A 14,506-nucleotide genomic window follows, 5' to 3' on the forward strand; every position below is an offset into this window, starting at 1 on the left:
TCCTTCTTATTCAAAGCATAGTTTATGCCTAATAACACATTTAACATGTTGGATTCTCCTATTGAGTACGAAACCATACTACATTCTATGCACCAAATAAGGAAGAAAGAACTTGATACACGAAGCTTGCAATTTAGCCATTACCTTATATCGATCATTAAGCATTATAAGTAATTTCTCCTAATTTGTCTTATATGAAGCATTGAGCATTATATGTGATTTCCATTGATTCAAATTGGATCTCTCAAGATCTTTGGGAAATAGCTTAATAATCCTTTGGTACATAGATCAAGGCATAGCTCCCACTTCCCTTACCTTTTTCAACATGCTATAAATTTCCTTCCACAGAAGTCTTGATATTTTAACATAAATTAACCTACCAAGTCAAGGGATCTTTCCCTCTTCATATATTAACCTCTAAAGGCAATGAAAGATGCAAAGCAAAGTCAAAGTTGAAGTGTCATAAATTATTTTTAGAAAATGATCATTTTTGGACTTCGACATATTATTTTAGGCACAACCCATCCATAATGTGCAATTTTAATGTATTCAATTTACTCCTTACGAATGAGGGATCTTTTTTTTTTGGTAATATTTTGTGAGAGTCAGCATCATTCTCCTACAAGTTGTAATATCTATCAAAGATAGATTACAAGACCTACAACATATGTCCATTCACTTTGTCCTTCTAGGTCCAATTAACTTGAGCTTTATCATACATTAAGAGAAGGATTGTTCATAAGCCAGAAAAGTGTAGGGTGACCAACTTTGTGTAGAAACCCCTAACACTTACTTTCATGCAAGTTATAATATCTCCCAAATATAAATTATAAGACTTGCAACAAATGTGAGGGTTGTGGGCATGCAACTTCTATTTTCTTTTTCTTAGACCAAGTCCGATTAACCTAAGTTGTACGCATACATTAAGAGAAGGACTTGTCACAAGCCACAAAAGTGGGTAGGGTGCCCAATTTTGGGTGTAAATCCTAACCCTAACCCAAATGTATAAAATCCAAAAAAGTGAATGGAGACTCCATTCTTGTGTGCAACTTTTAGAGCAACCATTCTTCTTGCTTCTATATCCTCCTCTTGTGTACCATTGTTGAGAGAGAGAGAGAGAGAGAGAGAGAGAGAGAGAGAGAGAGAGAGAGAGAGAGAGAGAGAGAGAGAGAGAGAGAGAGAGAGAGAGAGAGAGAGAGAGAGTGTGTGTGTGTGTGTGTGTGTGTGTGTGTGTGTGTGCATATGTGCATGCATGTGACTTGGAAAGTGAATCTCTTCTTCTCTTCTTGCATTCCTTCTCTTATTTCCTATCTTTTACAATAGCTTCGAGGGTGAGATTGTGTGCAAGTAAGCGAGGGACTGATTGGAGAAGCTCTTCTTCTCTTCTTGCATTCCTTCTCTTATTTCCTATCTTTTACAATAGCTTCAAGGGTGAGATTGTGTGCAAGTAAGTGAGGGACTAATTGGAGAAGCTCTTCTCCATGTCTTTCTTCTTCTTTTCCTTCCCCACAATTCTTCTCTTTGTTGGAGCTATTGTGGATGATTGGACACAAAGGATTGGAGTTGTAGACTGAGGAGCACTGCATGAATTGTAAGACCACCAATGAAACTTTGATGGCATCTAGACTAAAGCGCATAAAGTTATGAATGTGAGTCTACTATACCCTCTCAAGTTGTTTGATTTTCTTGCTAGCATTATTGGGAGTGCAAGAATTAAGCACAATGACTCGGAGTTTGGAATGCAAGTGAACTAGTGAAACATGGTTGAGTTGTGGTGTGGTTAAACTCTTGAAAGATTAGAGTTCCATCCAATATTCCATCCTTGAGTGTTGAGCCTAACGTTTTGGATTTGTTGCTAGGACAAATGACATAATCAACCTACCAAGTGCTCATATTCTCATCATGTGGTAGAATAGGAGGCTTGTGCACTTGAGTGAGATGGAAGTAAGGAATTGATCTTCAGTTTTTGTGTCTTGCTTACATTGAAAGATGCACTACTAGATCAGGAAATCAGATTGATGAGAAATATCCAAAAAAAAAAAAACACAGATTTAGCAAAAGTCTAGTATTGGGTTGATTCAAATTTACTTTGCTTGTATTGGAGAGGTGTAGGTTTGGTAGGATGTTTTGAGAGATGGTTAATGCACTATTTTTGAATGCTTTAACTATATTATCTCTATCAATGGATATTACTTTGATTGTTTTAAGGAGAAGCATCAAGCAAGGCTCTTGTTTGCGTTGGTTACTCAACCTCTCTTATGTAATATACTGACTATGCCATTTAGAGAGGCTACATTAAGCCTCTTGTTTTGTAAATATAAAGTTTTTATGTGCGCATCTCTTTACAAATAATAATTCCAATCTAATAAAGACTAATCCGAATCTAGCTTATGAGTTTCTTCGAGTCTATGATTGATTTGTATTGTTTTTCAATTCCAAAATTAGTAAATCAAAATCAAAGTTCCTTTTGTTCCATGGAAAAGATAGCCATGATTGGTTAGCTCAATTAGGATTTATTGAAGTGGGCAAATAGAATATTATTTGATACATGGGGTGTCCATGGGGTTGGTATTAGCATAAAACAATGTTTTGATCGGTTCTTTGATAAAATGAAGTAGAAGATTAAGAGGAGGATGGGTTTTGCTCATGGCTTTGTTGATAGACTTCTCTTACTAAAATCTATTTTGATCCCAAGCACAATACTTTGTGCTATGATCTTTTCATTCCCTCCCTCTAGTTGGCATAATTTGGAGGCATTATTCAAGGAGCGTTTATGACCCTTTGGTGATTAATATGGATGGCTTGTGGTTACATGCGAGCCGATTATTGCACCTAAAGATGATGGGGAAACTAGTCTTGAAGTTCATAGAGCCAAGTCCATCAGGCTAGCCTTTTCTATGCTTGCAAAAGCTGAAATGCATGGATTCTAGTAGATCTCCACTTCTAGGGAGCAAAATTCTATCGTGTGTCTGGAATAGTCTAGTGAAAATGAGCTCTTAGAGAAGGTTTAGTAAAATGTTTTAGTAGACTCTTGTGACTCTTCTATTGCATAGCTTTATAGGCATGTCATAAGATATATCGATCTAATATATTACTCTTTTGCATGGGAAGAAAGCAAAATCCCTCTCGTTAGCGAAGATTTGAAAAAAACACCTTTTCAAACTGGTAAGAAGGGGTGCTGTCGGAACGCACAGGCACAGACATCATCGTAGAAGGAGAAGCTAGATGGAGGCCCTGCAACAGGCCTACGCCACCGACGAGGAAGAAGAAGAGGAAGACGAAGATGGAGGAGGGAGAAAATACGAAGACGAGGACCTCTCGACACAGCCTGGTTTAATATTGCCACCGCCGTCATCATCATCCTCATCACCTTTACCATCACCCTTGCCATCACCGGTTGCAGAACAATCGCCATCTCGACCGTCATCCCCTGCATCGCCTGCCCAAGCCAGAGAAGACCAGGTACAAAATGCAAGCATCCAGCAGCAGGAGGATTCTGAGTGCCATTCAAAGAGGATCTTCAAAAGAGAAGCAGAAGAACGAGAGGCAAGTGAGCGCCATTTCGGAACACGCACTTCTCCGCCGAAGCAAGGATCTGCTTTGCCACCTCCTCCAGATGACCTTTTGAACTCCTCAAACTCATGTACAGTGTCCTCTCTCTCTCTCCTACATGCGTCCTGCCATCTGTGCTTAGAGTGCATATTTGATGTTTAGCATTGTAGTACTGGGTAGTGAGTGTTTCGTGGAGATCCTTTTGCTCAGTGTTCATGAAAATCCGAGGTTAATGGCTTGAAGTATTTGGAGAGAAGCTTTCTAAATTTCAAAGGCCATGGTCATTCGAGTCATAATCTGATGGAAAAACCTGCAAAATCTACAAAGAAACTTGCAAATTGTCAAGGTTGAAGGTTTTTTTGTCGGCTCTGAAAATTGTTTTCTGTGAACACTGCTTGGGCTTCTGATCTATACATCTTGTAAGCAGGACAGACACACCATAGTTTATTGGTGATGGCCTCCGTTTGCTATTTGAGAAAGGAAAAAGTGTGAAGCAGGGTGTGTTTACGTATAGTTGCAAACCGCATAAATGTAGTTTATAATCCCAGTGCATATTAAGGCACCATATAGTATATTTGTGATTTTGTTCCTTGTACTCCGCAACTTCGGATTATCTCAAGCACAACTTCACACAGCTGCAAAGAGAACCAAAATAGCACTTGATTTATGGTTCTTTTGACTTGCTAAACCAATCCCTCTTTTCTTTTATGGCAAAGGCTAACTGTGCTTTGATGGGAGAAGTTGAAAAGCACATGTGATCTTGTGCTGACAATGATCTGTTTCAGGTCAAACATAATATTTTCTGCTAGTAATCTGCTGAAAGATGCAATAACTGGCTGAAATGGACTTGGTGCAACAAAGACAAGCCAACAAACTGCATGACTCAGGGTCCTTATTACCATGACTCTCCCTAACTAAACCCTAACACAGTGCATGGGTCTCCATAGCGCGGTGGCATATGCCATGTATATTGTTCTACTAACCCCTAAGTGTGTGGATGAGACTTGACCATATCCAACGCACTGAATTTGAGGAGGAAGGCCTGAAAAATGCATAGACGAACCTAACGACCAAAGGGATTGACCGAATAGTAATAGCCTAATTGACATTATTTGGGACTGCCCTTCGACTTTCGAGACATGATTGCTTCCTTCAAATATTGATCCAATGATTTGAGTGAACATAGTGACTCATGGAGCCTATCTCGATCTCTATGTTGTGTGGTTGACTTCCCTCTTTCCATTTCCTTTTGCAATTGCTCTTCTAGGATAGACCACCACCAATATATTATTAGACAGTTCATGCGTGACTCTGATTATACAATTTTCTCATTAGCATAAGGATTTTCTATTCGGTTATCGACTACTAGCATTATGATATAATTGTTAGTGCTCGCAACTAAATTTTACAAAATAGAACAAGGCAATATTGCAGGCCAAGTATACATTCTAAATAGACTTAATGTGATTGTATAAAGGTAGGCATTTTTGGTTGTGATGCCTATGATAATTGTGCATGTTTGAGATACAAAAATTTGTGGAAGTTGGACTCTATGTCAAAACGACTTACATATATTTCCTGTAATATTCATGCTAGCTTTTGGATGTAGGATGCATTTAGTAGTCATTAAATGTGACATGTTCTTTGTTGAGCACACTTTAGAGGATGGGAATTGTGCCAGACAAGTTTAAAGATTGCTCCATGAATGCGGGCCAAGTTGCTAGCTATGTTTCTATGGTTTGGCCGGCTAAAATCTATAAGTGGACTTTGAGACAGTTTGAAGTTATTAGGAGTCTACCAAAGAAGTGTTAGCAGAGTATTTGTCAGCTCATGTGTGAGTCTGAGTTTGATCTGGGCTGGGCATTTTTATTAGGTATTTTAGGTATTTTTCTGGTGTGGCATTTTATGCCAGTGGGACATTTTATGCACCAGTAAAGCTGGCCGACCAACATTGTTGCTCCCCACTTTTTCAGCCTATATATACTCAGTGGCTCCTCCTCAGTTAGACACTTCATCTTCACCATCTGCAGACTCTGTGGAGAGAGGAGCCAGTGCCAGTGCCCACGCAGCCAGTGACTCACTGTTGTATGCGATTGTCTCGTGTTCAGATATATGGATTCCATTTCCCGTGCATACATCTGAGTTTTCATCTGTATCGTGTTCTTTCTTTTCTCTTTTTGTCTTGTGTTTCAGCAGTTTATTTCAGCACATGTTTATGCTTCCACCGCTGCTCCACTTCTGACATGGTATCAGTTTTCAGGATTTGTGTTTCTGCTGTGTTTTCTTGCTGATTTCAGGACTGTTTTGTACCCCTACTGATCAGACGACTGCTGTTGCAGCCAGGCGACCTGTTTTGGGGCTGTTTTCAGCCTGCGTTTTTTGCAGTTTTGCCATCGCCTGCTGCCTCCGCACCCTCTGCTGCCTACGCACCCTCTGCTGCCTGCGTTTTTCATCTACCACTGCTGGCGACAGTTTTCTACCTGTTTTTCTCCGGTTTACAGCCTGCGTTTTGCTGATTCAGCATCTCTCGTGGCTGGGTGACTGTTACTTCAGGCCGTTTTCTCTGTTTTTGGCAGTTTTTGACTGATTTTTTGACTTTCTGCAGCAGATTTTGTCTTCTATTGATCAGATTTTGGGTTCTATTGCATGTGAACTCTCATTTTCTGTAGTCTGTGCTTGTGTTTTGGCTGTGTTTCCTCTCTAAATTCCATCTCTTCTCTACTTCTCTTCTTATCCTCTCCATATGGCTCCTCCGTGCACTTCCACTGATGATAAGTTACATGGACCTGATTATCTCACATGGAGTGCTGTCATGAAAGCTTGGTTTGTGCAGAAGCGGCTATGGTACATCGTCTGTGGAGCTATTGCTCGACCTCTCCGTCCTTTTCCTCTTCCTGAAGACTTTGATGAGGACAACCATGAGGAAGCGGTGCTCACATGGGACTCGGACGATGCCCGTGCTTACTCGGCGTTGCTTCGGTGTATTTCTAAAGCGGTCTTACCGGCGGTTACCTCCTGTAGGACATCTCCTGAAGTATGGCAGAAGTTGCAGCAGATGTACGAGGCACCTTCCACCATGCGGGCCGTCACACTTTATGGCCAGCTCCAGCAGATGAAGTTTGAGCCGAAAGATACTATTCAGTCTTTTCTTCTTCGTGTTACGCAGGTACAAGACCAGCTTCGGCACATGCAATCTGCTCTTCCCGAGGTGCATCTTGTCGGGACGGTCCTCTACAAGCTCCCCCCGGAGTTTGATGGAGTGGCCAATGCTTTGCGGGCGCAGACATCATCGACTCCTGTCAGTTTTACACATATGACCTCGATGCTTCTTGAGCATGAGGCATCCTTGAGATTACAGGGGCGGCTTCCGGCACATTATGGAGGTGAGGCTTATGTAGCTTCAGAGAGGGGTGACGGGAAGAAGAAGTCGAAGGCCCAGTGTTACCACTGTGGCAAGAAGGGACATTTGCGGAAAGACTGCAAGAAGTTAGCGGCTTCCAGGAAGAAGGAGCAGAAGACGAAGCGGGATGCTGACTCTACCGATGAGTCCTCTCCTTCATCAGACTCCGACTCCGATCCTCCGACCAAGGTGAAGTCCAAGGGGCGGAAGGGATCCTCTTCTTCGGATCGCGGGAAGGGCTTGGTGGCCCCTTCCTCGGCTGCTTTCTAGTGGTGGTAATGAGGTCATCCCTCACGACTCTCTTGTGCCAGAGAGGGAGTGTGAGCGGGTGTTCAGATGGGGCAGCCGTGCCTCATCTATATTTTTATACAGGTGCACAGGTTCCAGAGAGGTATGTCCCTGCCGCATCGACTTCAGTCTGGCGGAATCAAATCCTGGAGCTGGGATTGACATTCAGGTTCATGCTGAGCTGGTTATCTAACAGAGAGCGGGAGGCTTTCGTCTGGAGCTCACATGAGGGGACACTTTGGCGGTCTGGCCAAAGGCGGGGAATTCATGGTCACCTATGTTCAGGGGCGTTTTTGACAGGATGGTCTTGTATGCTCCTGCGAGACATTGGTAATGGACACAGTGACATGCTATGATCTTCTCTATTTTCAAGTGTTTGGTACGATCGACATCGACATCAGGTTCTCTCCGAGGCACCTTGGTGGTGGCTTGATTACCCACTGCTTGGGTATCCATGGTTCTACTTGGTGGATCTATGTTGTATAGTTTCTGATCCCTATTCATTGTACTATTGTATTGTATCAGATCACTCATGATCTGAGAGAGGGTGTTAGCAGAGTATTTGTCAGCTCATGTGTGAGTCTGAGTTTGATCTGGGCTGGGCATTTTTATTAGGTATTTTAGGTATTTTTCTGGTGTGGCATTTTATGCCAGTGGGACATTTTATGCACCAGTAAAGCTGGCCGACCAGCATTGTTGCTCCCCACTTTTTCAGCCTATATATACTCAGTGGCTCCTCCTCAGTTAGACACTTCATCTTCACCATCTGCAGACTCTGTGGAGAGAGGAGCCAGTGCCAGTGCCCACGCAGCCAGTGACTCACTGTTGTATGCGATTGTCTCGTGTTCAGATATATGGATTCCATTTCCCGTGCATACATCTGAGTTCTCATCTGTATCGTGTTCTTTCTTTTCTCTTTTTGTCTTGTGTTTCAGCAGTTTATTTCAGCACATGTTTATGCTTCCACCGCTGCTCCACTTCTGACAAGAAGGTGATAGAGTCTTATGGATCAATTGCGCTTGAAAAACCATTGGGAACCCAACCAATTATAACTAGTTCAAAGCTTTCTTTTGTAATCTAAATAGATTTTGAAAGGGATGCCAAGCATTGGAGCCAACAAGTGTCACATGTGGTGCTGAAGCACTCCCACTCTAGTGGAGTGTGTTTTCAAGATGCTGAATTTGTTGTGTTGTTGAACTAAGTGTTTGCATTATTGTGGTTTATTGACCTTTAGCTATTAGAAGGGCCTATTTCATGGTGTTGTCGCTGACACATCACTATCTTTCTTAAGGAGATGAACTCATGGTTGTCGTATGAAGGAGCAAACATGTGCAGTTTGGCTTGCTGTAATTTGACTATGGCAAGGTTTTCATGTGCTGAAATTAGTGTACAACAAGGGCAAATAGTAAAAGATGTCACAATAGTGGCAACAAGAGTGAAGAATAGGAATTCCTTCCTAAAAGGCACTCATCACATACTTTTGAGTCACCAAATACAAGAAATGCTATGGGAAAGCATGGAATTAGTGGGAATAATGAGCATGTAACTCATTCTCATTCACCAAAGCAAGTGTCAAATGTTCATGATTATAATGCAATGGTTAGTCCACAATTGGCAAGTGCTGTTATGAGATTGCAGTAGTTGATTCAGCAATCTCAGTTTGTTGAATATATACAATCAGTTGCCAATGTTAAAGGGAAAAAGGTTGTTTTGCATTCTAAACAACCTAGTGGGGCTCATGGCTAGTCTTCTCAGTTAGCATTGCACACACCAGCACCTAGCACCAGTAATGCCAAATGTACAAGGACCTCGAGTTCAACAATATATTTGTCCACCAAGGAATAATGTGCAACATGTTTCTTATAGACAACAAATAATTCCTTAGCTATCTATGCAATGAGGTTATATTTTGGTTGTGGTTTGAGGCTTTGGGCTATGGATGCCACTACACTTGCAATGTTGGCATGCAAAGTACAAATTTCAGTCATAGGTGTTGCCACCCATCTCCACATCTCAACTTTGGGTCAATGCAATAACCTTAAGCTACTTTGACATTCATCAATGCTTTATGTATGTCCCAAGGTCTTTGAGTTTATTCATTACTATTGTTTGTCGTACAACATAAACACTTTGTTATCGCCATTACAAACTTTATCATTTCATTACATGAGGTATTTGTGAGCACAAGATAGGCATGGCTTATGTGAAAAGAGGACACATGATACTTCCACACAAGAAGAGCAATGAGAATTGGTGGAGCTAAATGGCAAGGGATGGGTAGGTGGACCGTGTAGATGGATTTAATATGAATGTTAGAAGAATTAGGATATGCAATATGTAAAGGGTAGGCAATGGGTGGTGATGCTCAAATTGTCTTGCAAAGTGTGGGATGCCTTGTTTTGCAAGGATAGGGAAGTGGAGCCTTGAGATCGACTACATATCCACATTGTTGTTGTCACAAATAGTGAGTTTCCCATGGAATGTAACATCCTCGCTTGTTTGTGCTATTCAGCTTTATTAAACTGACATTGCGGACACTCGTGCATGTAAGACTCAAACAAAGTCTTGATGTATAGCCAATAAAAGTGGTGAATAATAAAGACCAAAGTTTGGTGTATGCCAAGGTGTCCTAGGCTTGGCGTATCATGATACTCATATAAAATTTTCTTGCAGATAACTTGATCGTCAGGCACATACACTTTGCCTTGTTTAAGAAGTAATCCATTAGGAACTGAATACTTTTCCGCCATCTTTCTCTCACTAGCTAGCTTTTGAACGTCCGCATTGCCAAAGCTTCTTCGGCTACTAAATCTCTCTTGAACTAATTGCCAAATCTTACCTAAGTAAATATAATTTTGGCAATGCCTCTTAGAGAGAGAAAAAAAACAGTTGAAATTTCAGAGAGGGATAAGGCATTGACTTCGGAACTTTGATTAAGGATATCAACAACCATATTGATTGCATCCTTTTGATAATGAATCTTGAAGTCAAATTTCTACATAAACTTTGTTCATCTCACCTTATAGCCACAGAGATTGGGCCGATCAGAGGCATTTTAGCGAATAGCGATCAATTAAAATAATAAATTGGGCGTTGCACAAATAATGACACCAAATTTTAAGGTGTGTTCAACTCCCGGTGGAACCGCTTCGTGAATTCGTTGGCAAATTATGCCTTTGTTAAGGATGTATTTCTCAATTTCGGTCCCCAATCTAAGGATCAATAATTGTTTAGGGATACTTGAAAGATAAATTGGCCTAGCCAATTTAATTATTGGTTGGTGAAATTAATTTTTTGAGCACTAGAATAATCATTAAATCGACTTTTAGAATTACTATTTTGAAAATTAATTTAATAAGTTGGATAATGCTTGAAAATTGGATTAGAAGGCTGTCACTTAGCCAACCTTGCTTGTGCAAGTGGAAAAAATATTTTTAGTGCTTAGTGGAAGTCTATTTCAGCCATTGTGAGAAAGGAGGGTGTTAGAGATCAAGGAGAGGTTGCTGATTTGATTTGCAACTACCAGGGATTAGTCCTATAGCATGTGACAGTGGTTTGGAGCTCTCCAAGAGCAGGTGACAGCAACCCAAGGTTCTTTTGGTGCAAGTGACAGCATGCAGGAGGGTGCAACAATCTTTTTGGTAGTCCTAAGCTTTAGGTGATAAGTTCCATGGCTGTTTGAGTAGGGCAGCAACAGTTTTTCAGTGGTCCTCACAATGAAACTCTGAAATTTCTCTCTTTACAACATTCTCTCTCATCCCCCAACTATTTCTTGAGCTATCTCTATATTTTTCAATAGTTTGAGCCATTAGAGAAAGAGATTTTAGTCAATCTTTACTGAAAATCTTAATTTACAGGAGAATATATTTACCACTCTGTTCGAGGAGGAAGGCTAGTTTTGAATGTATTGTAAGATGGTGGAAGTCCATTGAGTAATTTAGATGAAAGAACGTTAGCATACTCGTGTAGAATAAGATCAAAATATTTATATACATCTAAGTTTGCATCAATATTATTATTGAAAAAAATTGAATTACATTGCAACTTAGAGAATTGAAAATTTTCAATAAAACAAACATAAACAACAACATCTGGATTAGGAAAATATTTATATACATCTAAGTTTGCATCAACATTATTATTGAAAAAAATTGAATTACATTGCAACTTAGATAATTGAAAATTTTCAATAAAACAAACATAAACAACAACATCTAGATTAGGAAAACATCTACTGAATTCCAAAGATATCATATATACATTAGTTTTAGTGATCTTAGAAAGTGAACAACCCTCGATCACATGATAGCGATCATTGAGTTCAAGAGCCAATACATAAGCTTTATAGTTAATTTATAAAGAGGAGCATCTATCAAAGAACCATGGTATGCCAAGAATAACATTGACATTTTCAAAGCTCATCAATTGGAAGTCCAGAGACTCATGATATTATTAGATTGAAAGATCCAACCTTGGTACCATCCGATCCTGGGAATTCAAAGTAGCACCCTTTGTGTAACAATCACAATAGCTAGTAGATATTATGTGGAGCTAAAGTTTTTGCACCAATCACGAAGACTTACAAAATTAAAATAAAAAAATAGTAGATCCATTATTGAACAAAATTGTAACTTCTTGGCTGTTAATATGATCAATGACCTTTAAAAGTTCATGTGGGCCAAACACAGTTTTGTTTATAGAACAACCATTACAACTACTCGTATTTATCAAGCAATCTTTTGCTAAAAACTCAAAAGAAATACTTGGAGCTTCTATAGTATTTACTGAAGCCTTTGAAGTAGACTTTGCCTTCTTGTTCTAAGTGTTGGAAATGCGATTCACACTTGCTAGAGAAAACTAGCTCACTATTGGTGCAACAACGATGTGTTGAGACTAGGCTTGAATCCTAGGCCAAATGGAGAAAGATTTCCATAATTGGATAGATTGGAGGTCATCCATCACCTTAAGGTTTTTGGGGGACTAGATGGCTAGCCCAATTATAGAAGATTTTCGATTAAGCGCATACTAGCGTGAATAATACTAGGGTGGGTGACCTCCGAGGAAGGGGAGGTACAAGTACCCCCATCCAATTTCTAACTTGGTATCATAGCTTAGATTGTTGAGCTTGGGTGGCACTAGGATCTCAACCAAGGTGTGGCTTGAGGGGGGGTGTTGGAAATGCAATCCATACTTCCTAGAGAAAACTAGCTTACTATCAATGCAGCGGCAATGTGTTGAGACTAGGTTTGAATCCTAGGCCAAATGGAGGAAGATTTCCATAATTGGATAGATGAGAGGTCATCCATCACCTTAAGGTTTTGGGGCTAGATGGCTAGCCTAATTATGGAAAAGTTCTAGTTAAGTGCATATTGGCGTGAACAATACTAGGGTGGGTGGCCTCTTGGCAAGGAGAGGTATAAGGGCCCCTATCCAATTTCTAACTTTGAGGACACTCTCTATTATGAAAGTGCCCTGGTGGTAGGATAACCGATTACCCTTAGAGCGATCCTTACTATGAGTCACTTTATGTTTACCGTTTTTCTCTTGTGCAACTCCGGAGGTGACCGATGAGTTGTTGTTGGGATAGAAGGTTTTTTTGGCTTGACTGTGAAATCAAAGTTTTTGGTATACATGAAGATGTCCTTTAGAGAATGCAAAGGGTTGCAGAGCACCTCATTTTGATAGTCTAGTGGCAAGCCAAAGAGATATTGCATAACAGAGTAATGTCTGTGGGTCGTTCAAAGCCTTTGTTTTGTGAAGAAAATCTTTAAACTCTTGTTAATACACGTCCAAGGTCTTCTTTTCCTTTGTTGAGCTCAAATAATTTGTGAAAATTTTCAATCAATCATTGGTTACGAACTAGTTCCGAAAAATGGATTGAAAATCTCCCCATGTCTTTGGCTTGGGGCATAGTCCCGTTCACCAAGCATACACCTTTCCTTGTAACATGATTTGTATTAACTCAATATGTTGAGCGTTATTAAACTGATACAAATCAAAATAAGCCATCCACTTGGCTACGCACAAATCAATGTTGGTCTTGTTACATTCCTTCTTCTCCCCTTTGAAGGGATCAGGCTGGAATTGTAAAGACAACATTCTCATGGGCACGAGCACACATGGGAAATGGGGAGTGTATAGCTCCATTAGTTGCTGTTGCATGTATTGTATTTGAGCTTGTAGAATTGCCATAAGATATGAATATGTATCAAATTTCATGGAAGAACCTTTGGGATAGTGCTCATACATGTATTTTGGTTTGGGAGAAGCCGGTTGGGCATCCTCCATGTGTTGAGGTTTGGTTGGAGTAGGTGTATCAAAGGGGGAGAGAGTGTGAGAAGTCATGATGTCGATGGAAGGAAGTAGCAGAGAGAGGGAAAAATATCGAAGGGATGGAGGAAGAGATACGAGAGATATTGGAACAAAGGAGTGTAAAATAGAAGGGATATGATCATCAAGTGTAGGAAGAAGAGAGCGTTGTAGAGATAAGTTACCTTTTTTTTTGGGTGGTGGAGCTAAAAGCAAGGGGGCAACTTGAGGGGCTTGCTTATGAGGGCAGCTTCATATTAGTTTAAGGAAGACCTTTTAAAAAATTCTAAAATTTTGGGTTGAACATGAATGATTCAACCATCAAAAAGTTTGGTGCCTTTCCCTAAATATTTGTGAGCACCGCATGCACTATACAGGCATTAAACACATTGATTGCCTTTACCTCGTGTCCATGTGCCATGCAAGATCCATTGGATCTTGCCATTGCCCTTTCTATACAATTGTGCTAGGAAAAACGATCAAGGGCTATGAGCTGCCCCTGTTGCCTTAGCCATGTGGATTGGCACCTTTTTATGTACCCTAGATAGTCTCAGCTCCATTGACCAGCTGCCTAGAAGCGCGCACACACACACACACTCTCTCTCTCTCTCATGTGCACACGCTCCCCCTCTCCCCCCCCCCCCACCAAAAAAAAAAACCTTTTGTAACACTCGCTTCTCTCTATCATGACTACATTCTCTTTCCACAATCACAATCTCTCTTCAAAATTGATTTGTTGCATACTCTTTCTACACAATAGTAGTCTCTCTCTTGACAATTGCTTTGTGTACATTCTCTCTCCCCGATAGATGATTGAAGATTGATGTCAAATGTAAGGCTAATTAATATTTATAATAACATCAAATACTATCATCAACATGAAATGTTAATCTAAGAATTAATACTAAATGTGAAATGGATGTTAACTTTGATCACATTAAAATTAAATGTCAATGT

General features: G+C 40.3%; 1 protein-coding gene across 1 annotated transcript in view; it reads left to right on the forward strand.

Annotated features, from left to right (window-relative positions):
• Positions 1–3,092: 3,092 nt before the first annotated feature.
• The window catches only part of LOC148040233 (U6 snRNA phosphodiesterase-like protein), a 93,067-nt gene continuing 81,653 nt past the window's right edge, over positions 3,093–14,506 (forward strand). Inside the window, exon 1 of the mRNA XM_087697870.1 lies at positions 3,093–3,643. Within this exon, the coding sequence (XP_087553996.1) occupies positions 3,226–3,643 (418 nt within the window). The 5' untranslated portion in view covers positions 3,093–3,225. The remainder of the gene's footprint in view (positions 3,644–14,506) is intronic.

The sequence above is a fragment of the Lygodium microphyllum genome, chromosome 2 (genome assembly GCF_053477565.2).
Source record: "Lygodium microphyllum isolate KBCC chromosome 2, Lygodium_microphyllum_v1.1.10, whole genome shotgun sequence".
Lineage (NCBI taxonomy): Eukaryota > Viridiplantae > Streptophyta > Polypodiopsida > Schizaeales > Lygodiaceae > Lygodium > Lygodium microphyllum.